Source organism: Auxenochlorella protothecoides (assembly GCF_000733215.1).
Source record: "Auxenochlorella protothecoides strain 0710 unplaced genomic scaffold scaffold121, whole genome shotgun sequence".
NCBI lineage: Eukaryota > Viridiplantae > Chlorophyta > Trebouxiophyceae > Chlorellales > Chlorellaceae > Auxenochlorella > Auxenochlorella protothecoides.
This window is the reverse complement of record NW_011934417.1, coordinates 1-22381: the sequence shown is the minus strand read 5'-3', so window position 1 is coordinate 22381 and position 22381 is coordinate 1. Positions and strand designations below refer to the sequence as shown.

At 70.4% G+C, this 22381-nt stretch overlaps 4 protein-coding genes across 4 annotated transcripts; 1 reads left to right on the top strand and 3 right to left on the bottom strand.

The window, feature by feature from the left end:
• Positions 1-378: 378 nt before the first annotated feature.
• Positions 379-3103, bottom strand: F751_0972 (hypothetical protein; the record flags this gene model as incomplete). The annotated part of the gene is made up of 4 exons (XM_011403169.1): positions 379-1794; positions 2007-2369; positions 2570-3001; positions 3041-3103. The coding sequence occupies 4 exons, from the start codon at positions 3101-3103 to the stop codon at positions 379-381; spliced, it is 2274 nt and encodes a 757-aa protein (XP_011401471.1).
• Positions 3104-3742: 639 nt separating this feature from the next.
• F751_0971 (ATP-dependent helicase BRM) lies at positions 3743-9529 on the bottom strand (the record flags this gene model as incomplete). Its single annotated transcript, XM_011403168.1, has 13 exons — positions 3743-4000; positions 4235-4495; positions 4706-4838; positions 5394-5606; positions 5856-6040; positions 6225-6485; positions 6582-7010; positions 7133-7447; positions 7635-7741; positions 7888-8073; positions 8403-8611; positions 8766-8905; positions 9374-9529. 13 exons carry the CDS (start codon positions 9527-9529, stop codon positions 3743-3745), a joined length of 2853 nt encoding a protein of 950 aa, XP_011401470.1.
• A 426-nt stretch (positions 9530-9955) lies between these two features.
• F751_0970 (Chromosome-associated kinesin KIF4) lies at positions 9956-19348 on the top strand (the record flags this gene model as incomplete). Its single annotated transcript, XM_011403167.1, has 17 exons — positions 9956-10025; positions 11084-11484; positions 12368-12556; positions 12789-13079; positions 13173-13377; positions 13874-14061; positions 14345-14556; positions 14881-15046; positions 15334-15495; positions 15697-16326; positions 16678-16695; positions 16921-17073; positions 17461-17542; positions 17768-18348; positions 18486-18539; positions 18813-18918; positions 19095-19348. The coding sequence occupies 17 exons, from the start codon at positions 9956-9958 to the stop codon at positions 19346-19348; spliced, it is 3762 nt and encodes a 1253-aa protein (XP_011401469.1).
• Positions 19349-19776: 428 nt separating this feature from the next.
• F751_0969 (hypothetical protein) lies at positions 19777-20849 on the bottom strand (the record flags this gene model as incomplete). The annotated part of the gene is made up of 4 exons (XM_011403166.1): positions 19777-19860; positions 19919-20069; positions 20236-20392; positions 20492-20849. The coding sequence occupies 4 exons, from the start codon at positions 20847-20849 to the stop codon at positions 19777-19779; spliced, it is 750 nt and encodes a 249-aa protein (XP_011401468.1).
• Positions 20850-22381: the final 1532 nt, after the last annotated feature.

The window sequence follows — 22381 nt, the reverse complement described above, 5'->3', positions numbered from 1 at the left end:
CCTTTTCCCCAGCTCTTGTACCATTCGAGTTGTATGACTGACGCCGCGCAAGCAGGGCATGACTCCTGCCCGCCCTCGTCGGGGCCCGCTGCTTTCAAGGTTCCGCGACCCTCAATTGCTGCGTGAGTCCAAGCAACAGGTGTGCCATGCCAGGGCAGTTTGCTTACACCGCAGTTCAAGCGCTCAGTCACAGGGCGGGTTGGGGGGTGGGTCAAAAGGGCGAGCAGGGAGGCAGCGTGCCCCTGGGCGGGGAGATCAGGGGTTGCATTCTGCCGCCCCGAGCGTGGTCTTGGGCAATGAGGAAGGTCAGGGTCACGGGTCGTCATGGGTCAGGCGGAGCGTGCGGGGGTGTCGCCGCAGGCGCCGCGTTCCTCCTCCCTACAGATCGGGCAGCGCCAGCGCGGCCAGCTCCAGCAGGTCGGTCGGCAGCGGCTGGCTCGCGCCGCGCGGGCCGGGCAGCGCCGGCAGCGGCCCCTCTGCGCCATAGGGGCTGGGCAGCGTCAGTGCTCCCCCTCGGCCGCCGCGTGCCGACTCGGGGCCGTGCAGCTGGTCGATGTCCGGCTCGAAGGCTGCGTTGAGCCAGTCCGTGGAGCCGCTGGCGGTGCGCAACGCGGCGGTCCAGGCGGCGGTCGCCAGGCTCTGCCGCGCCGCCGGCGCGGGGTCGGCGGCGTTTGGCTGCTGCGGCGCGAGGGGCTGGCGCGGGGAGGGCGCCGGCTTCCCGGATGGGGCCCGTGCCGAGGGCGGGCCGGGGGCAGGTCTGGCGCTCGCCAGGTCGATCTTGGGGCTGGGGACGGCCAGGGGGTTTTGCTGCCACTGGACAGCGGCCGCAGGCGGAGCGTCTGCATGGGGAGGCGGCGGTGGGGTGGGTCCGTGGAGCACGGGGCGAGGGGCAGGACGTGAGGGCGCGAGAGTCTTGCCGGGGGCCGTCTCGCCACACGGCGCGGGGCTGCACCCTGGCGCTGAGCCCCAGGCCCCAAGCTCGACGTCGTCCCCCCCTACCCCTCTTCCGGGGCCCTCACCGGGCGTGGAGAGGTCGATGAGGGGCAGCGACTTGCGGCGCGGGGTGGTCAAAGGCGCCGGCGGGGCCTTCCATGCCGCCAGGTCTCCGGCGAAGAAGTCTGCCGAGGCGGCCACCGCGTCGCTCGGCGCCCTGGTCGCGGCAGCGTCGCGCGGCGCCGCCTCCTCGCCACGGCCGGCACCTTGGGCAGGGGACTCCGCCAGGCTGGGCCAGCCCGCCCCGTGCGCATGCGCCGTTCCTCCCGGCAGGAGACTCCCGCCGCGGACGTCGCCACCCGTGCCCGACCCGCGGCCGCCCCACGAGCGGCTCAGGCGGTACTCTGCCAGCTCCCGCTCGATGGCCGCGATCTCCTCGTCGAGCGGCGGCCGGCGCTGGGCGGGCGGGGTGCCCGGTCGGCCCACGTTCCGCGCCGTCACTTCCTCGGCCCCCCGCGGCCCACGGGGCTGGGTCGGCGGGCTGCAGGGCCCCCGCCGAGCCACCTGGGGCCAGCGCAAGGGGGGCGGCTCCTGCGCCGCGGGGCCCGGCGCCGCCTCCTCGGCCAGGGAGGAGGCCGCGCTGGCGGCCCGGCCCCGCCCCTCCCCGCCGCCTCCATTGCCGAGCCGGCCGCGGTCTGTGGCCTCGTACAGGCCCTCCCGCGACAGCCTTATGGGCGGGCGGCGCCGGGTGGGGGACGGCCTGGCGCCCTGGGCATGCCGAGCGTGCTCCTGCGCCGCGGCGGCCGCCGCCACCGAGGCCTGCTGGTCCATGGCGCGGATGTGTGCCTGCAGGTCCTCCACCTGTAGAGGAGGGTACCGGGTGGTAGTGGCAGGGTGAGCAGGTGCTGGGAGGCTGGGTGGAGGAGCCGCCCATGCCGATGCTGGCCACTCCTGGAGGGCGAGCGGGATTGCACCAAGCATCTGCTGCTCATTACTTTGTGTCCAAGGGCACAGGACGGGGCGTCAACCCTCCCTCCCATCCACCAACACAACCCTCCACGAGGCACCCCAACCTGGCGTCGTGCGGCGCGGCAGGCGGCCCGCTCCATCTTGGCCGACTTCTCCAGCTCCTGGCAGCGCAGGCGCAGGCCATCCGTCTCCTCGCGCTGCGCGGCCGACAGGCGGTGGGAGATGTGGCCAATGGCGCCCCGCCGCTCCGCTGGCTGCGCCGCCAGTTGGCCCCTGCGCTCCCTTAGCTCGGCCTCGAGGGACTGGCACCGCGCCCGGGCGGCGACCAGCGCCGCCTCCGCCTCCGACAGGTGTGCGCGCGCGTCCTGCGCCGCGCCGCGTTCCGACTCGAGGCTGGAGGAAAGCGCGGCGTTGGTCAACGCCAGGTCGTCCACTTTCGCGCGCAGGTGCCCCGCCTCCTCCTGGATCTGCAGTGGATTTGTTTTTGGGGTGTGGTGCAGAGGATTGGCCTCAGCAAGAAGAAGGTGCTAGGCTTGACAAGCAGGGGTCCCCTGGTGTTGAGCAGCGTGCGTTGGTCTTTGACGCAGCTTGATGGGTACTCCACCTCCTCCATAAATGCACGAAGAGAACATCAACCCAGCCGGGCTTTGCCGCACATCCCCCTCACCTCGGCTACCGCCTTGAGCAGAGAGCTGCCTATCTGCGACCCTGCGCAGCGGGTGAGCTGCTGCGCAGCGACCTCCAGGGCCCGGCGCAGCGCGAGGACCTCATGCGTGGGGCCCCTCGCCTGCTCGGGCGAGGCAGGGTATGAGGAGGGCCGTGCGTCGCCGGAGCCCCGCAGCCGCCCGTCCTCCGGGGCCCTGGCCTCCCTGTGCACCCTGCGGTCGGCCTTGGCGGCGGCTTCCAGCCGCTGAATGGTCGACGCCTGCTTGCCCAGCTGGGCCCGAGCTTCCTCCAGCTGCTGCTGCACCTGGCGGGCCTGGGACCTCAGCACACCAATTTCCCGGTCCTTCTCGTCCTTCTCTCCACGGAGGCGGAAGGTCATGGCCCGGAGCTCGGCCAGCTGGACCTCCTGACGCTCCCGCACGGCATGCAGGGCCTGTTGGGGCATGCAGGCATGGTGGCGGTTAATCCTCACGGGATTTGCCCAGGGCCGGGCGTCGCGGAAGGCCAGGATCTGGGGATCGGGCAGCTTTAACATGCATTTCTAGCATCCAAAAATCAGGGACGGCTTGCCTGGAGCTTTTTAGTGAGGGCTGTCACATCATTGTGGAGGCGGGTTTCCTCCGGTAAGGAGATGGTCGCATACCGGTGCCTCCAGTATGTGCGCTGAAAAGGGGAAGGGTTGGAGGGGTAATCACAAACATGCGATCTTAGATCCATTGTTGCCCGAGTCTTTCCGGTGATCGCCAAGGCAAGCACGCCCGATCCAGCAGCTCACCTTTGGGGAGGCGTCGGGTGAGGCCCCCCGCTCTCCAGTCCTCTCGCTGAAGAAGTCGCTGCTGGATTCCATGCTGCCGAGCTGCGTCACGACATCTTAGCTGAGTTTCTGGGGCGTGGACAGCGTGGATCTGGGGTGTAGCTGCGCACCCTTCGAGCCCGAGCTGTTGGCGATGCAATTCGGATGATGCTGCAGGTCGAACGCAGCCCGCGCCGCACGCGTGCCGGGTTTGTTACCCGGGCCCGCATTCCCCCAGCAACACCAGATCCGGAGAGACTAGGAGCTTATATCTCTTCAAACCCCTTGGACTTCGAGTCTTTCAGAATCATCATTGCGGTTGTTGATGAAAGTATGCTCCCTTCATGCTTGATAACAAGCGGATCCCAGCCCTGCCCCCGCCTACTTCCCCTCAGCGGCCTCGTCCGCTCGCTGCCGCTTGGCCGGCGGCCCGGCCTCCGCGCTGCCCACACCGCCCTCCCCCATGCGCGCGGTGGACTGGACGTGCTGCAGGGCCTGTGCATTGGCGGGGCCGGGACTGCCCTCGGCTCCCCCGGCCCCCGTGGTGGCCTGCGTCGTCGCCGCGTCGTCGTCGGTGGCCAGGTTCTGGCCCAGCTCCTCCTCCTCCGTGTCGTCCCCAGCGATGGTCACCGCGTCCTCCTCCAGCCCCGCCAGGTCGGCATCGGAGGGGGAGGCCGCCAGGCGCGCCGCGCGCCGCGCCTCCGCCTCTGCCGCGGCCGCCGCGGCCTCCGCGGCTCGCGGCGCGACAAAGGAGATGCGCCGCTCTCGGCCCGCCGTCAGCGACCCCGGGTCGACGGCGTGCTGTGCCGCCGCGGCTGCCTCCTCCCCGCGCGCGCCCGCACCGCCGCCCGTCGTGTGGTGGTGGTGCAGCACCGTCCCCGTCAGCGCCGCCAGCTCCGCCGCCACGTTCTTGGGGCGGCCACGGTCCGCGGCGGCTCGCTGCGCGGCCGCCAGGTCCTCGGGCGTCCAGGCCATCCAGGGGGGGATGTGACTCACGGGCGCGGGCTCCATCCAGTCCACCGCCGCGTCCAGCGCCTCGAACTGCGCCAGCTCGTCGGGCCCACGCGCCAGCTGCTCGTTCAGCTCCCGCCACGTGGGCACCGTGTTTTGCGCCTGGCTCGTCCGCGCCTCATCCTGGGGAGGAGTTGTGGGTTTGTTCGGTAACATTTGGGGGTGGGAGGGAGGGAGGGAGGTGCGGGGGGTATCGAGGTGCGAGCTGCAAGGGGGTGTCGCGAGCGTCGAGGTGAGCCCATGGGCGGCACCCCACACCCTGCGGCAAGGCTTCCACCGCATGCCGCCCACCCACCCCATAGGCACACACATCTCGGCCCCCACCCCCCTCACCTTGAGCAGGGCCTCCAGGGTCTGCCGCCGCTCGTCGTTGGTGGTCTGCTGGTCAAAGCGCCCCGCGTCGATCACCTCGTTGGCCATGTCGATCTTCACGCGCTGGATCTGGTTGCGCACCAGCGACTCGATGCTGTCGGCATACAGCCGGGGCGCAGGTGTGGGCGGCGTGGCGGCCGGCAGGGCGCCCACAAGCGGCGCGGCGGCGGCGGGCACCGCGCCGCCACCTGGTGCGCATCCCGCCGGCGCGGCGTCGAGCGGCGGCCCTCCCGTGGGTGCCCCGCCGCTCGCCAGCTCCTTCCCGGCCACAGCCGCCGTGCCGGCTGCCGGCCGCGTCGCCTCGCCCGCTCCGCTCCCGCCCCCGAAATCCTGATCCGAAAAGACCTGGCCCGGGATGGGGTCGGCCACCGCCTCCAGATGAATCACACGCACCTCCTTCTTCTGCCCGATGCGGTGAGACCTTCACAGTGTTGTTTTATTGTTGGGTGAGGGAGGGGGGGAGGAGGGGTTGGAGAGGGAGGGGGGGGTGGAGGGGATGGAGAGGGAAGGCGAGGCATCGTGTGGACTGTGAATGGCAGGCGTGTCGGAGGCGTCAGGGAAAACAGGCGTGAGCCCCATTAAACCCCTCCATGCATTCTGATTCCTGCGCTTTCGAAGACTCCCTTCCCCCCACCCCCCACCCACACACCTGGCGATGGCCTGCTCCTCGTTCTTGGGATTGGGGTCGGGGTCGTAGATGACCACCGTGTCGGCGCTCTGCAGGTTGAGCCCGCGCCCCGCGGCGCGGATGGACAGCAGGAACACAAAGGCGTCAGAGTCGGGGGCGTTGAAGGCCTGGATGGCGCGCTCCCGGTCCTCCAGCGCTGTGGTGCCGTCGATGCGCAGGTAGCCCATGGTCCGCCTCGGTGGTGGCGGGGGATTCGGCGAGGCGGGGGCTCCTGTGGTCTCCTCGGCCCCTGCAGGACCGTCCGGCTGTCCGACATCTCCGCCCGCCCCTGCGCCGGCCCCGGCCGGCTCTCCTGCGGTCCCAGCACCCGCCGTCACATCGCCGCCGGCGCCCGATTGGGCCCCCTCTCGCTTGACCGCCGCCGCCGAAGCACGCCGCCGGTCCTCCAGCAACTGGCAGGCCGCGGGCGGCAGCGTGCGCCACCGCAGGTACACCTCCAGCAGGTCCAGCAGGCGGGTCATGGTGCTGAAGAGCAGCACGCGGTGCCCTGTGGCCACCAGCTTGACCAGCAGCCGGTCCAGCACCACCAGCTTGCCGCACTGGCGCACGATGGCGTCGCCCAGGCCCCAGTCCAGCGGCGGGTAGCTGAGCAGCGGGTGGTTGCACAGCTGCGCAGACGAAAAGGGAGGGGATCAGGGGTTCGGTGTGCGTGGGGATGTCAATGGCAAGCCAGATCGCAGACACATGGGCTGCGCAGGCAGGGGCAGCCACGGGCTGGAGGCCTCGGTCGACCTCGCCCCCAACCCCCACCCCCACCCTCCAAGCACGCCAAACGAAAAAGGCGTCGCCCACCTTGCGCAGCTCCATGCACTTGTTGTTCAGCGAGGCAAACTGCCGCTTCATCTTGTACTCCTGAGGCGCGCTGGGGTCCAGCCGCAGCGTCCCCGTCGCCTTGACCCAGTCGTAGATGGCGGACTGGTAGGGCGTCATGGGCACGCGCACCGTCATCGCCACCTTGGCTGGCAGCTTGCTCTCCACGTCCTCCACCTGGCGCCGCAGCATGAAGGGCTCCAGGATCTGGTGCAGGCGGTGGATGACCACCACGCGCTTCTCCTTCTCCAGCCAGTCGGCCTCGGAGCCGGCGCCCGCGCCCGCGCCCGCGCCGCCGTCCCCAAACCACTCGGCAAACATCTTGCGGTCGTCAAACACCTCGGGGAGCAGCAGGTTCAGCAGGGACCAGAGCTCCAGCAGGTCGTTCTGGAGGGGGGTGCCGGAGAGCAGCAGGCGCCGGGCGGCCGTGAAGCGGTCCAGGTCCTTGGCCAGCTTGGACTGGCGGTCCTTCATGCGCTGCGCCTCGTCGATGACGATGTACTGCCAGTCGATCTTGGCCAGCTTGGCGCGGTCGCGCATGATGAACTCGTAGGTGGTGACCAGGACGTTGAACTGCAGGCTCTGCACCTCCGACGCATAGCGCCGCGCGCGCTCGTCCCGCGTGCCGACGTAGTAGACGCAGCGAGCGCCGGGGAGCCACTGCGTCAGCTCGCTCTTCCAGTTCACCAGCACCGCGTTGGGGACGATGATCAGGTGGGGGCCGTAGTTGGACTTGTGCTCCATCAGGTACGCGATCAGCGCCATCACCTATGGGTCGGTCGGGGGGGGGGGGGGGGGGGGGGGGTAGGAGGGGTGGTGGCCTCACGGCCACGACCCACCCTGGGCCCGCTCGCCACCGCGCCCCCTCACCCACGATCACAGTCCTGCACGGCCTCACTCGCCTGCACCGTCTTGCCCAGCCCCATCTCGTCGGCCAGAATGCCGTTGAGGTGGTTGTTGTACAGGCTGACCATCCACTGCAGGCCCACCAGCTGGTACTCGCGCAGCTTGGCGTCGCCCGGCGGGCGGAGCAGCGACGGCTGCTCCGCGATGGCCTCCCGGTTGCTGTGCGCCAGCTCGTAGTAGTGCGACTGGGCGTCGGAGGGGCCGCCGCCGCCCCCCGCCGCCCGCAGCACGGCGCTGTTGGAGGCGGCGTCCTGGGCGGCCGCGTGCGCCGCCGCCTGGACGTCCTCCTCGCTCAGGCCCTGTTGGGATTCGGGGGAAGGTGGGGGTGCGGAAGAAGCGTTGATGGGCACGGCGAGGATCACGCAGGGAAGGCAGAAATGTCAACTGAGGACCTTGCAACATCCTCTGTCGTCCGCTATGTGGCTGTAAAGTTCCAGCTCCACAGCCTGCTACCCTCGCGGGCCCCACCGCCCCCTCCGGCCGCACCTGCGCCCGGGCCTTGACTATGGCGTCGGCAGTGGCCTTGGACACCTCGGCGGACAGCTTGACCCCGGCGATCTTGCTGGCCAGGCGAATGAGGTACTCCTCCGTGTCTGGGAGAGGAGGGGTGTTCTCAAGAGGGGCACTCAGAGGCAGGGACGATGTTGGAGGGTTCCGTTCGCAGGGCACCAAAGCAGCACATGCGGGGAGTGAGACGACCCTCTGGGCTGCCGAACCTTGCAAACTCTCCAGCCCTCACCCTTGAGGAACTTGGAGATGGCAACGTACTTCTCCCCCGCCGAGGCGGCGCCCGTGGACTGGGCGCGCAGCATCTCCTGGTACGCCTCGAAGTCGTGCGCCTTGAGGGCCTCCAGGCGCAGCTGTCGGTCGTCGCCCTTGAGCTTGTTCCTCTCCCGCGCCAGGCGCTCGTGCGCCCGCAGCAGCCCTGTGCTCGAGTCCGTGAGGCGGTGTCGGGTGGAGTTGCCCAGGTTGAGGGCAGCACGCGAGCGCTGCGACCAGGCACCGCCGGGCCCGAGGTCCCAGTCGCAGGTTCGCAACCCTCTCGGACCCACCCCCTCGGGCCTCGACCACTCCGCCACGCACCCTTGTTCCTCATGGACAGCGCGTCGCGCAGCGCGCCGCCCCGCTCCCCCAGCACCTCGCCCTTGAGCGCCTTGGCGTCCCGCGCCCGCCGCGCCGCCGCGTCGGCGCGCTGGGCCAGCTCCCGCCGGGCGGTCTCGATGCGCAGCGCGCGGTGGCTGCGCACCAGCGCACGGTGCTTGGCCGGCGGCATGGCCGCGATCTCGGCCTGCGCGGCCTCCACCGCCGCGCGCAGCGCGTGCTGGCGCGGCAGCAGCGCCAGCCTGCGCGCCTGCAGCGCGGCCTGCCCGCGGGGCAGGGCCGGGCTCCTCCACGCGAACCCCGGCGCGGCGTCCGGGGAGGCGAGAGTGGCGGCCGCCTGGGCCGCGGCCTCACGCTGGCGCCTGTGGCAGGTGGGAAGGGCGGAGGGTGAAGGGGGATGTGGGTGACGACCCATTCAGCGCCCCACATCGGCACAGGACAGGCACATGTGTAGGGCCGGGCCGTTTGCCAACCCCCCTTGACACTGTCCACCCAGGCACAACGCCCTGAACTCACTGCGTCACGAGGCGGGCAAACTCGGACTGCAGGAGGGGCAGGATGTTCAGGGCATACGGCAGCGTGGGCAGGGATGGGCCATGCTTGGAGGAGGCCGGTGTCGGATCGTGGGCCGCCGCCAGCTCGTACAGCGGTCCCGCCTGTCGATCACAATGGAAGGAGTGTGCACCGCGTCATGGGGGCCATACAGAACCGACACTCGACCATTCACCTGCCAGCGCTGCCGGGGCTGCACACATCTTGTCCCGGATCAAGAGGGCCGCAGAGGATCGAGGGCCGCGGAGGATCGCAGGACGCACCTACATTTCTGTCATGCAGCGCCATGGCCAGGCCCAGCCCCCCTGCCATAATCCAGGTACCAAACCGGGCAGGCCACCCACCTGGGGCACTTTGTAGACGAGGGGCGCCTCGTCCACCTTCACGCCGCCCTCCCTGCGCGGTGACGACGTCGGGGCTGATCCTGGCTCGTCCCTTGCTCCGACGCTCACCGCCACCTGGGGCTTGACACCCCGGCCTGCAGCGTCAGTAGCCTGGGGCGCGGCAGGCTGGAGGGCGTGCGCTGCTGGCCCTCCCTCCACCTTTTCCACAGGAGTAGGGCCCTGGCCCACCCGCGTCAGGGGAGGGGGGATCGACCCTGCCAGCGTCTGAGGGGGGATGGGCTGATCCGGCGCCGCGCGGAGCTGCTTATACACCACTATCTGGCAGCGCAGCACATCCAGCTGGGCGGGTGTGAAGCCATTGGGCCCGGCTCCGTACGGGTCCATGCCCAGGAGAGCCTGCGGCTGTCACTCCATGCTCAGAGATGAGCTAGGGCAGGCGAGATGCCGCAAAGTCACTGGATGGACGATGCTGATTGAAATGGATGGCGAGAGGCACACTGCGGGTCGCGCAGGCCCAGCCGGGGTCCCCTGTGCACCCCCGACACCTCTCGTAGGCCGCAAGTTGAGGGTGTGTGATCTTGCCCCAGTCCAGAGCAGGAAAACAAATCGATCGATACCCTCGTCATGTGAAAGCATTGCCTGCGCGCGCGCACTGAGAGACGATGGTGTGCTCCTGCAAGTCGCTGTGGGAACCCCACGTGGGGAGCTGCGCAGGAAGTGATCTGGGGAGAGCACCGCAGCCTATGCTGTGCCCGAGGCGCCCTGGTCCTACTGCAGACGTCACGATGCACTTGCTACTCCCAAATTCACATGCATGACGGGGCAAGTATCGAGCGCCTGCAAGGCCACGACGAGGCTGAGGCCCTGGGCTGCCCCAAGTGTCGGTGGGCCGTCAGGGGATGCGGGCGCTGTCGGGCACTCAGTCCCGCAGCCCGGAGGATCAAGCGTCAGAAGAGGGAGCTCGGCAGTAGACTTGGCAGGCGTGGCGCTGCAGCGAATGCTCCACGAGGCCCTGCGCAGCTCAAGCAGGTGCGAGTTAGCGGTGGGGCTGCAGCCTAGGAGTTGTGGAGTGTTGAGGTCAGAATGCACAAAGTAATGTGTTCGTGCGCTATCTCAGGGCTCTAACTGAATTTAACAGAATGATGAAGGGTCCTCCGTCTCACTCTCTCAATGTCTATCTGCAGAACAACTCCCAGACTGGACCCTCCAAGCGCTGCTTCCCAGCCGAAGCGCCGGCCGCTTCAAAGGCGCAGTCCCAAACAGGAGCGTGCGCCGCCCCGCCGGCCAAATTCCGACGGGTCGAGCAGGAGGCATCACCTGTTCCGGGCAAGCAGGCATTCGCTGCTGCCACCGGGAGCGTGAGGCAAAGGGAAGGCCCCGAAGCTGCGCCCCTGCCAGGGCCAGATGGCCCACCGCCCTCCAAATTCCGCAAGGTCCAGCCGTCAGGCAGCTGCTCGCCGTCCCATGGCACAGTGAGCAGCGGCAGTACATCCACGGCCCCGCCCCCTTCACCGGCCCATGCCGCTCCTGCGGCAGACTTCCGGAAGAAGCTGGAGGTGGGGATGGAGGAGGCCCGGAAGCGGCGGCTGAGTGGTAAATCCGACACCTCCCATCCATCGCCGCTCTCTCCCCCTCTGAAGCGGATGTGCAAGGTGGCGTCAGTGGCTTGGTGGGGGAGAGGGGGATCTGAGCTATTGCGCCTGATGCAGGGCACATCCTTTCTGAAACTCCCTGTGGAGGTCCCGCTGCATTCAGGTTGGGAGGCTGCGTTCAACGGCAGTTTGCTGCAGAGCTGTGGCGTGCTCCAGCACTGCCTCGTACACAGCCATTCCTGTGCCCCTGACTGCCGCTGACGAGCTCATTCCCCAGCGCATGATCAATCCCATCGTCGGACACCCATACCTGCCTCTCCCCTGGCACCCACCCACCAGGGTCCAGGCCCGGCGAGCCCCCGCCTGCTCCCCGAGGACCCCCGCGTCGCGCTGTGGCACCCACCCATCTCGCCCTACGGTCTGCTGGAGGAGGAGCTCTACCCTGACCCCTGGAAGCTGCTGGTGGCCTGCATGCTCCTGAACAAGACCACGAGCCGGGCCGTGCGCTCCGTCATCTGGACGCTCTTCGACATGTGCCCCGGCCCCTTGGTGGCAGCGGTCACCCACGTGGCCCGCATCCAGGCCCTCATCCAGCCCCTGGGCCTGGCCAACAAGCGGGCGGAGGCCATCCAGCGCCTGTCCTGGGAGTATGCCCACAAAGACTGGCGGGACCCGCAGGAGCTCCACGGCGTGGGTCGGTACGGGGCGGACGCCTACCACATGTTCTGCCGGGGCCTATGGCGCGAGGTGGAGCCGGAGGACAAGGACCTCAGGCGCTACCGCGACTGGCTCCTGGCCACGGGGGGCCAGGGCATGGGCTTCCAGGCGGAGGCGGGCGGCGGCGGCAGGGGCGGGGGAGCAGCCGGCAGCCAGGGGCCTGAGCGGGTGGAAGCCATGTGCTGCGACTGATGCAACGACCGCGTGCTTGCCAGGCCGGCCCAGCAGGTCAGGTGGCACTGGAGCCCCCGGGAGAATGTGGGCGCGTGCAGGGGCTCACGTCGGTGCGCTGATCAGGATCCTGAGCCGCTGAGCAGCAGGCGAGCCTTCCAACCCCTGACCATCCTTGATACACCGCCTCCTCAGCTCATGCCTGCATGTGGCCTGTGGCTGCCAGCTGGTCGGTAGAGCCATCGTGATCAGCACGTACGCCCCAGGGGGGTTGCAACCCTGGATTGTGATCAAGTGCTCCATCCATTGCATGGGGAAGGGGTGCACATGATGTGCATAGCTGTGCTCATGCCTTACTGCGGGACCCCAGATTTTGATATTGTTGCTGCAAGGCCTGGCGTCTCTGGATACTTGCTTGATTTATTGGCACTCTGAAAGCTCGCGCTGAGGAGGATTCGACTGAACATTGGGATTTCACCCAATGAATGAAGCACCCCCCCGGGGCCAACATCACCAGCGACACTTTCTTTTCAGCACCCTTCCAAATACATCGTCGCAGCTGGTAGAGACCGGCCCTGCGTGACCACGGTCCTGACGAGCCCCTGCCAGCCCTGGCCTGTTCCCTAGGACCTGTTCATCGTATATCCATCGCATCGCATGTATCGACTGATCGGGGCCCAGGGGTGCGCCCTCCAGGGGTCGAGGCCCCGTCCCGCGCCCTGCCCCCCCTCCTGCCCGTGAGGCCGACCCTTCGAACATGGCGGGAGCGTCCTCACCGCCCTCCAAGGCCCCCGCTGAGCCCCACACCCCCGATACAGAGGCCTCCAAGGCCGAGTGCGTGTGCGTGGCCGTCCACGTGCGGCCCCTCGTTGAATCGGAGCTGGCGGAGGGGTGTGAGCACGCCCTCACCGTCACCCCCGGCCTGCCACAGGTGCGACTTATGGTGGGGGGGCCTTTGAGTGCTGCCGACGAATACGCGCAGTCGAGTACGGTGGAAGCGGCTGCTCATGCCGGTCATCGAGCGATCGTGCCGACCCCAGCAGCAAGGGGGGAACAGGTGTCCACTCCCTTCCCTGTTGAGCACCTGCGCCCAGTGCCTGCCTGAGTCAGTCGAGGCCCCACCTGCTGTTCCCCAATCAACCCCCTCCCCCCCCACCCCCCAGGTTGGGCATGGCGCCCACCGCTTCACCTACGACCACGTCTTTGGCGGAGACATGGGGCGCCCCGCCTGGGAGCTGTACGGCGCCTGCGTGGCGCCGCTGGTGGAGGGCCTGTTCTCCGGCTACAATGCCACCGTGTTTGCCTACGGCCAGACCGGCTCCGGCAAGACCTTCACCATGGGCAGCAGCGGCTTCGGCGCGCGGCCCGAGGAGGCCCGCGGCGTCATCCCTCGCGCCATGGAGGACCTGTTCGGCCACGTGACCCAGCGCCCCGCCATGCACTGCACCGTGCGCGTGGGATTCGTAGAGATCCACAACGAGGAGATCCGGGACCTGCTGACCGCCGCCGTCGGGGGCGGCGGCGCGGGGGGCGGCGCCGGCATCAAGATCCGCGAGGTGCCGGGCCAGGGCGTCTGCCTCGCCGGCGCCGCCGAGGTGGAGGTGACCAGCCGCGAGGAGCTGGCCGCGGTGCTGGAGGCGGGCAGCGTGCTGCGCGCCACCGCTGCCACGGGCATGAACCGCCGCTCCTCCCGCTCCCACGCCATCTTCACCGTCACCGTGGAGCAGCGGCGGATGGAGGAGGGCGAGGATGGTGCAGGCGGGCCGCGCCGCTGCTCAACGGCCTCGCAGGAGGACACGCACGGCGGCGGGCGCAGCGGGGACGAGGCCGAGGACGACGCGGCGGGGGAGGCGCCGCAGGCGGCCGCGTCCGGCGAGGACGAGGGCGGGGCGGGGTCCTACCTCTGCGCCAAGCTGCACCTTGTGGACCTCGCAGGTGCGTGCTTGTGGGGGACCCTGGAGGAGGGCAGAGGGGCTGGCCGGCACCCCGCCGGCCACGGTGGCGTGTGCCTCGCATTCCCGGGTAGGCGAGCATGCGGAGCGCTGAGGGAGCATGCCCTCCCATGCCCTGCACCTGCCTGGCCCCCCCAGACCCACCCAGCGCCGTGCGTCTCGGTGGTACCTGGTTTGTCTCACGGGTGCCTGATCGGGCGCATGGGGTACCTCCTCCCCGGCCCCCCTCTCCCTCCCTCTCGCATTCTCCACACCCGCGCCCCCCTCCCCCCCCCACCCTCTCCCTCTCCCCCCAGGTTCCGAGAGGCTCAAGCGCACCGGCGCCACGGGGGCCCGCCTCCAGGAGGGCATCGACATCAACAAGGGCCTCAGCGAGCTGGGCAATGTGATCAGCGCGCTGTCGGAGGGCAAGCCCCACGTCCCCTACCGCAACTCCAAGCTGACGCGCATGCTGCAGGCGCGTGCAAGCTGGGAAACAGGGGGAGTGAGGTCATGTGCATCCACGGGTGTGCGTCCGTGGGAGAGCAGACAGGAGCAGCATCCGCGCTGAGGCCTTTGGGGTGGGGACGATGGGAGGGTGGGTGTCGGTGCACTCACTGCTTCCACCACGAACCTGCGCCCCAACCTCCTACCCTCCTCGCACCACGGCGTGCCACCCCGACCCCTCTCGATGTCCTCGCTGCTGACGCATCACACTCGCCCGGTCCGCTCCACGACCTGCCTTTCCGCCGCTGATGGCCGTCTCCCGACCGCTCCCGGCCGCGCAGGACTCGCTGGGGGGCAACAGCCGGACGCTGATGGTGGCCTGCGTGTCCCCCGCCGACATCAACCTGGAGGAAAGCATGAACACGCTGCGCTACGCCTCGCGCGCGCGCAACATCCGCAACCGCCCCGTGGTGAACCGAGACCCCGTGGCAGCCCAGCTGGCGCACCTGCGCCAGCAGCTGGGCATGGCGCGAGCCGAGGCCGCCCGCCTCAAGTGAGAGGCTTCCGGGCTGGGGGGGGGGGTGGCGGTTGGAGGGGGAGGGCAGGGGCTGCGAACGCGTGAATCCAGAGGCCGGGGGTGAGGTGTGAGGCAGTCATTCAATGTCGGATGGCTGGGGCGATGCGGTGTGTGGTTTGGACATCGGCATCACACCCTGTTTGGTGGAGTCTGGAGCTTGAACTTGACGTTGGGAACCAAGGTCTCTGCACCATGTCGGACACTCAATCGTCTCATACCTCGTGCAACCCCCGAACCCTCACACAACGCAGCATCTGGCCGCTCGCTTCTCAGTGCTCCACACCCACGCCCACCCCGCAGGCAGCGGCTGGCGGTGTATGAGTCTGGGGCCGGGTCCTCCCACCAACTGGACCACGACCTACATTCCATGCTTTCCAGGGACGAGGCCCTGGGGGCAGCCATGGTCGACGCGGGGCGCCGCCTGCGCGCCGCCGAGCTGGAGGTCGACAAGCTGCAGGCCGAGAGGGTGAGGTGGGGGGGGAGGCTGGGGAGGGCGGCGTCACACGGGGCCTCGAGGGGTGGAACTGGCGACAGATGCATGGTCGGGGGTGGCAAGGGTGGGCAGGGGCGATGCCTCCGCTGCACGACACGAGTCAGGCCGGGAGGCCGTGGTCTGTGCACTCAGTCTCCAGGCCTGAGCCTCGCTCCCCGTGGCCACCCCTGCTGCCATTCCTCACGTGACCCTGCAGTCGCCTGGCCGCCTCCTCCTGCCTCCCACACACCCCCCAGCTCCATCTCAACCGCCCCCGACAGGACGAGCTGGCGAGCGAGGTCCGGGCCGCGTCCCTGGCCGTGCTGCGGGCTGGGGAGGAAAGAGAGGCGCTGGCCCGCGCGCTGGCGACCGCGGACCCCACGGCCGCCGCCACGCTCGCCGCGCAGCCCGTGCCGGGCCCCTCGGCCGCGCTGCTCGCGCGCGTGGCCGAGCTGGAGGAGGAGCTGGCGAGCCTGAGGAGGAGCGGCGGCGGCGGGGCCGCGTCGGGCGCGGGCACGCCGCTGCGCAGCCCCGCGCCGGCGGACGCCCTGCTCTCCTCCGGCTCGCGCCTGCGCAGCCGGCGCTTCTCCCTGGGGGCCGGTGACGCCGCGTCCCCCGCCCCCACGGCGGCCCCGCGGGAGGAGGACGACGAGGAGGCGCGGGCACACGCCGCCGCGCACGCGCGCGAGGTCGCCGACGTGGAGCGCCAGCTGGGCGCGCTGCAGCTGAGCCTGGAGGCCAAGGAGCGTGCGGCGCTGGCGCTGGCCGGGCACGCCGCGCTGCGCGACGCGCTCTCTTCCCAGCTGGCGGGGCTGGCCGCGGAGCGCGACGGCCTGGCGCGCGAGCGCGCGGTGCTGCTGGCCGAGCTGGAGAGGCTGGCGCATGCGGGGGAGGAGGAGCGCGCGCGCCTGGCGGACGACTACAGGCGCCGGCTGGCGGCGCTGGACCGCCAGCTGGCGGCGCTGCGCCAGAAAGAGCGCCGCGTGCGGGAGCTGGAGCGCCTCAAGGCGCGGGCGGAGGAGACGTGTGCGCGGCTGGAGCGCGACATCGCCGGGATCAAGACCGCCAAGGCCGCGCTGCAGCGCCGGGGGGAGGCCGCGGCGCGGGAGCACCTGGAGTGGCAGCGCGCGCGGGAGCGCGAGGTGGCGGCGCTGCGCAAGGAGGGGCGCGCCGCGGCGGCCAGCCTGCACCGCCTGCAGGCGCTCAGCGCCAAGCAGCAGGCCGTGCTGCGGCGCAAGACGGAGGAGGCGGAGGCCGCGCGGCGCAGGCTCAAGGTATGGTGTTCTGCTGCGAGGGGTGGGGGGAGGGGGGTGGTATGGCGGGCCCCGGGTGGGGTGGGGGGGGTATGTCGGCCCGGGGGGTCATGATCCCAGCCCTTGCGCACTGTGTCTGCTCCTCATGCCCTCTGGGGCGCCAGAATGGGTGGGGCGGGGCACCCGCGGATCGGATGAAGATGTCACCTGCACTCGGTGGCGCCGCCCGCCGGCGTCGCCGACACCCCGGTGTCGCTGCCGCCGCCCGCTTGCTGGCTCTGCATGCACACCCGGGCCCCGCCCCCGCCGCCGTGCAAACCCTCAATCGCACCTGAATCCGCACCCCGACCACCCCCCCCTCCACACCACAAGGAGATGGAGGAGCGGAGGGTGCGCGCCCTGACCCCGCGCGAGCGGCCGGGCGGGACCCCGCCGCTGTCCGAAGGTGGGCCGGCCGCGACGGGCGGCCTGGCCAGCGCCCCCAACTCCGCGCGCGGCGCCGCGCCCTCGCTCTCCGCGCCCCCGCCCCGCCCGCCGTCCGCCAGGCCCGTGCCCGGCGTGGTGGACGCCCCCCCCCCCGCCTCCGACAACGCCGGCCCCGACCCGCCCTGCCAGCCGCACGCGCTGGCGCCGCTGCTGCGCGACGAGCGGGCGCGGCGCGCCTGGGTCGAGCGCGAGCTGGAGGCCTGCTGCGCCGCCGGCGACCTGCAGCGTGTGCTGGAGGGCGAGCTGGTCCAGCGCTCCGCCGCCGCGCGGCGGTTGCGCGAGGTGGAGGCGGCGCTGGCCGCGCGGCGCAACCCGGCCTGGTGGCCGGCCTCGCTGGCGGCGGCCGCCGGCGCGGGGCCCTCGGAGGCGGAGCTGCTCGCGGAGCGGCGGGCGCTGGCCGGGCGGCGCGACGCGCACGGGCGCGCCATCGCCGAGGCGCAGCTGGCGCTGTACGCGGCGCGGCGCGCGGAGGAGGAGCGCGGCGCGGGCGCGGCCGACGCGCGGCGCTGGGCGGGCGTGCGCTCCGCGGGCGAGGCGCGCGTGCTGCTGCGCTCGGTGTTCCGCGCGGCGGCGGCGGCGCGCGCCGCCGCCGCCGAGGCGGCCGCCGAGGCCGTGGAGGCGGGGGAGGAGGTGGAGCTGCTGCGCCTGAAACTGGAGGCCGCTGAGCAGGACAAGATGGAGGCCCACCGCCTGGCCGCCGAGGCCGAAGCCGCGCCGGCGGCAGCCGTGGTGGGCGAGGCTGCCGGCGACGGTGGGCGTGAGTTTGCCGCGGTGGGGCGGCCCGGCGTGGCGGAGGGTACAGATCGTGGGGCGGCGGGGCGGGACGTGCGGCGAGAAGAGGCCGGGGCAGAGGAGGGCGATTTGGGGGGTGGACGGCGAGCGGCGGGAGGAGGCGATGCCACCCTGTGGCGCGCCGGGGGGGTGCCCTCCCCGCCCGCGCGCGGGGATCCCTGGTCCGGCACGACGGCGAGCTCAGCCCAGCCACCGCACCTCGCCGGCGCGACACGCCCTCCCCTGGATGACACCGACGCGGCGGCCGCGGCGCTGCTGGCCCAGCTGGAGGCGTGCATCGGGCCGGGGAGCGGCGTGGACGCCGCCTGCCGCGGCGGCGACGAGGGCGAGGGCGCGTGCGTCGTGGAGCGGGACGCCACTGTGCGCCGCGGGCCGGCGCCCCTGCGCCTCCCCCGCCGGGCCTCCTCGCCGGCGGTGAGCGCGGCGGGGACGCCGGGGTCGCATGCGCTGGCCGACCCCGCCTCCCCGGATGTTCCTTGCTGGGAGGGGCGCTGCGACGACGACGACGACGATGAGAGTCCCAGCAGCAGCAGCAGCGAGGAGGACGACGATGCGAGGGACAGGGCCTACACCCCTTCCCAAGCCACGCCCGCCCCCGCGGCCAGGCGGCGGCGGCGGGGGAGGGGCCGGAGCCTGGAGCGCGGCAGCACCCGCGTCGGCGGCCATGCGACCGGCCGTGCGAGCCTGTCCCACGAGGCGCCGCTCCTGGCCTGGCTCAACGCCTGGCTGGCGCAGCAGGGGAGGCCCACCCTGGCGCGCCTCACGGTGCGATGGGTGTTGGGAGGAAAGGTAGAGTGGTTTCTTCTGGGTTGCAGGGGGAGATGAGGCACGGTGCAGATCCTCATCATACGCGTGTGTCCGAGCTGCTGGACGCTGATACCCCGCATGCCACGTGCGCGCAGGTCCCGGTGCTCCGCGCCTTCCTCGACGGCACTGCGGCCGGGGAGGAGGGGGTGGTAATCCGGGGTCGCAGGAAGTCTGCCCTCCTCGCCCAGCTGCAGGCCTGGCTGGGGTCGCGCGCCGCCGGGCTGCGCCCGCCGGCGCTCCCCGCAGAGGCTGTGGGGGGCGCCTGCACCCCGCCGGGGAGCAACGGAACCCCACTGGGCGCGGCCGATCAGCCCACCCCGGAGGCGGGCCTCGGGCCGCTGCAGCGCCTGGAACCGCCGGAGCGCGGCCCCCCGCCGGTCGCCCGCGCCGAGGCCTCCCCCGCGGCCGAGTACCTGCAGCAGAGCGAGGAGGCGCGGGCGCGGACGGCCGCGCTGAAGGCCGCCATCGAGGAGCAGCTGCGCAAACCCACCCTCTCCCAGCTCCAGGCCATGGCCGCCTCGCCGCTGCGTGCGTCTGAATTCTTTTGTTGTTCCTGGAAGGGCAGGAGGGGTTGTGTCTCCAATGGGCATGAGTCTGCAGGGCTGGAGGGGCGGCATGAAGCGCCGGATGATCCTTGTTCAGGAGCACGCTCATCATGTCGCGCGCCGCCTCAGGCCCCTGCAACCCCACTCCCACTGCTGCAGGTGCAAGCAACGGCGCCGCTCCCCCCGCCCCGCACCATTCGCCGGCACGGAGTCTGGACGGCGAGAATCGGGGCGCCGAGGCCGGTGGCCAGCCCAGGCCCCCCCACGGCGCCAAGCGCGCAAGCGAGGGTGCCAGGGCGGGCGACGACGCGCCGCGCGAGGGGTCGCCGGCCAAGGCGCCGGGGTCCGCCCCGGGGACGGCGCGTGTCTTCCTCCCGACCACCAGCCCCGTGCGGAGGAGGGCCTGGATCTGAGCCCGGAGATTGAGCCCAGCTTGCGTGTGGGTCTGTGCGCTCTGACGCCCACAAGCACCGGGGCGGAGTCTTGCTGTGGAGGCTCAGCGCGCTCCTCGATTGACTCTTGCGTCGTGGCGATACACTTGGCGCCGGCGACGGACAGAACGGGCCTGCCCATCCATGATCCCATCGCATGACCATCCAGACAATACCTGAAGAGGCGCCAGGCCTCCCACCCTTCACCACATCAAGCAAACCTTGACATGGCGGGGCGTCGATCGCCCCAGCCTGCTTGACATTGCAGCCGCCCTGCCCTGCACCCACGTGGCAACAGATAGACCATGTACAAAGCCGCGTCAGGGGAGCAGGGGATCAACAGGTCCAGGCAGTCGCTTTCTTGGGGACAGGCAGCGAGGAGGGCAGGGGGATGGGCGCCTCGCGGCCTGTCAGTCGTGGCGCTTGCCTGAAAGGGGCACGGCCTCCAGTGCCCCCTGACTGGCGCACCCCACCGGGTTGCCGAAGTCCCTGCCCTGCGGGCGTGCCAGAGGCAGGCTCGCTGGGCGGTGGGATGAGGCGGGAGACCGCGACCGCATCCAGGTTGAAGCCCGACTGCCTGGGTGGAGCCTTGGTGAACTGGGCTAGGCTGGCGGCGTCGCGCGGCTGCCCAGACCCGGTCAGGCTGCGCTCCCGCAGCAGAGTATCGACCCGGGCGATCTCCTCCCTGGTCCAAGCTCGCTCTCTGCGACGGAAGGAGAGTGCGCGGAGGAGGGCAGTTGAGCGGCCTGGGCTGGGTGTTAGACACCCGAGCTCTCTACCAAACTGTTGTCAGGAATCCCTTCCCCCACTTTCCACCATGCAGTTGTCCCAGCATGACACACACCTTGAGGGTTTCCACCAACACGCACCTCCGCGCCGAGAGCAGGGTGAGCTCCAGGCGATCCATGCTGGCCGCTTGGCCCGCCAGCCCCTCCTGCAGGCTGCGCTGCTGCTCCTGGATGCCCGACAGCAGCGCCGCCAGGGAGGGGGACACCGAGTCCAGACCTTCGCCCAGCGGCTCGCGGTCTCGGGCGAGGGTGGGTGGGGGGGAATCTGGATGCACCCCACTCATGTCCGCCCCACCCGCAGAGCGCCCTGGCCTCGGCGGGCCCGCCATCACCGCACCACGCCTCACGCTCGACCCCGCTGCCATGAGCCTCGTGCCGCGCCCTGCTGCGGCTTCGCGACCCGGAGCCCCAGCCGCCATTGGAAACCCCGGGCCGTCGTCGCGCACGGCCAGCCGCTGGTGGTAGGCTTGGATCTCGGCCTCCTCGCGTTCCTCCTGCGCGCGCTGCTCCGCGCGGCGTGCCGCATCCGCGGCCCGCTTCTCCTGGACCTGGCGCGCCAGGTCGGCCTTCAGCGCGGCCTGCTTCGCGGCAGCTTCCTCGGCCTGCGCTCGTGTGGGGCCGGGGCGCAGGGACTGCACCGAGGCCAGGAAACCCCGGGCCCGGCCCTGGAGGGGGGGGGAGGCCGACCCCGGCATGGGCACGCCCGATTGCCAGCCGGCGGCAGTTGATGGCAGCGGTGAGGTGGCGCTGGTCTGGGAACGGCGCGACAGGGTTTCCAGTGCATCTGTAGCCCTGTCCTGGGATTGTGCGTGGGTAACACGCCCCGTGTGGCTTCCGTTGTCGGTAGCTTCGGGTCCTGGGGCTCCAGCTTGTTCCACTCCCATGGGTCCGTGAGGCACGACGGCGTCCCCCTTCTCCGCAGCATGTGTTACTCCCTGCTGCAGGCTGGCACGCTGCTGCTGCAGAATTTGCAGCAGGGAGTCGATCTCGACCTGACTGAGGGCCGGGTGCGGGGCTGGGATGGCGCTGGGGGGATGGGCCCGAGCCTCCTGTTGATGCACCGCCCCGCGACCGGGAGGGCCGGAGGTTCGACGTGGTGGTCTGGGATCCCTCGCACCTTGCAGACCAATGCACGGGGAATCTTGAATAAGATGGTGGGTCCTGGGCCAAAATCTCTGACCTTGAAGCACATGCGCCTACCTTGCAGTCCGTTCCTTGGGGGAGCAAAGTACGTCATTCTGGCTAGACCGGCCCCAGGAGGCAGATTGTGGACCTACATCACCCAATATGCAATTCAGTATGTTCTATCATCAGTTTTTCGCATCGCCAAGAGGGTTTCCGACAGAGTTTCGGGGATGCGAGGTTACATCGCTCAGTCAATTCTTGCTTTGACTCCGACACTCCCGCACCACCCCTATCCGCGAATGCGGCGCACGAGTCGAAGATATGCCGCTACCGGGCTTGCGCCGGTTGCACAGCTGCTTCCCGCAAGCGGGATCTGGCTGGCGCAGTTGGTTGCCTCTAATGGCGAACCGGAGAGGTGGGGGGGCGGGAGAAGGGGGAGCAGGGGGGCCACCAAATGCAGTGGGACGAAGTGCACCAGCAAAAAAGCACTTGAGCAACATCAGCATGTTGACCACCCCGTTGACATCGCGGTTGACGACGTTGACCTTGCAGCCTCTGTTCGTACACCGCTTGGTGTCCCACACGTCCACCAGCTTCTCCACGCCGTTGGGCACCCGCACGTACTGGTGGGCGTGCAGGGTGGCGTGACAGGCGCAACACAGCTTTGATGACCTGTGCTCGTCAACCACCACCACCCTGCACACCCGCCGCAGGCGCCGCAAGAAGCGTATCCAGGGCCCCCGCAGAGTCCCCCGCATGATGCCCCCCCGGGTCCTGGGCCAACCAATTGCCCACGCCCACGACGAGTCCCCCGCATGATGCCCCCTCTGTCCTGGGCCGACCAGTTGCCCACGCCGACAATTGTAGTCATGCCGGGGGGAGCGCGGAACTGCTCCGCCAGCCGGGTGATGGCCCGCTGCCTGCCGACGTAGGCCTGGTGCCGGAGCTTGCGAAATGGCTTCAGGTGCATGTGCCAGGCCAGGCCCTCTCGCAGTTTGGGGGCGATCCAAACGACCCGGGATAGGAGCACCGCTGTGCTCGCTGTTTTATGGGTCGGGCACCTGTGGGGAAGGGGTCTTGAGGAGGGCTGGAGTAAACATGT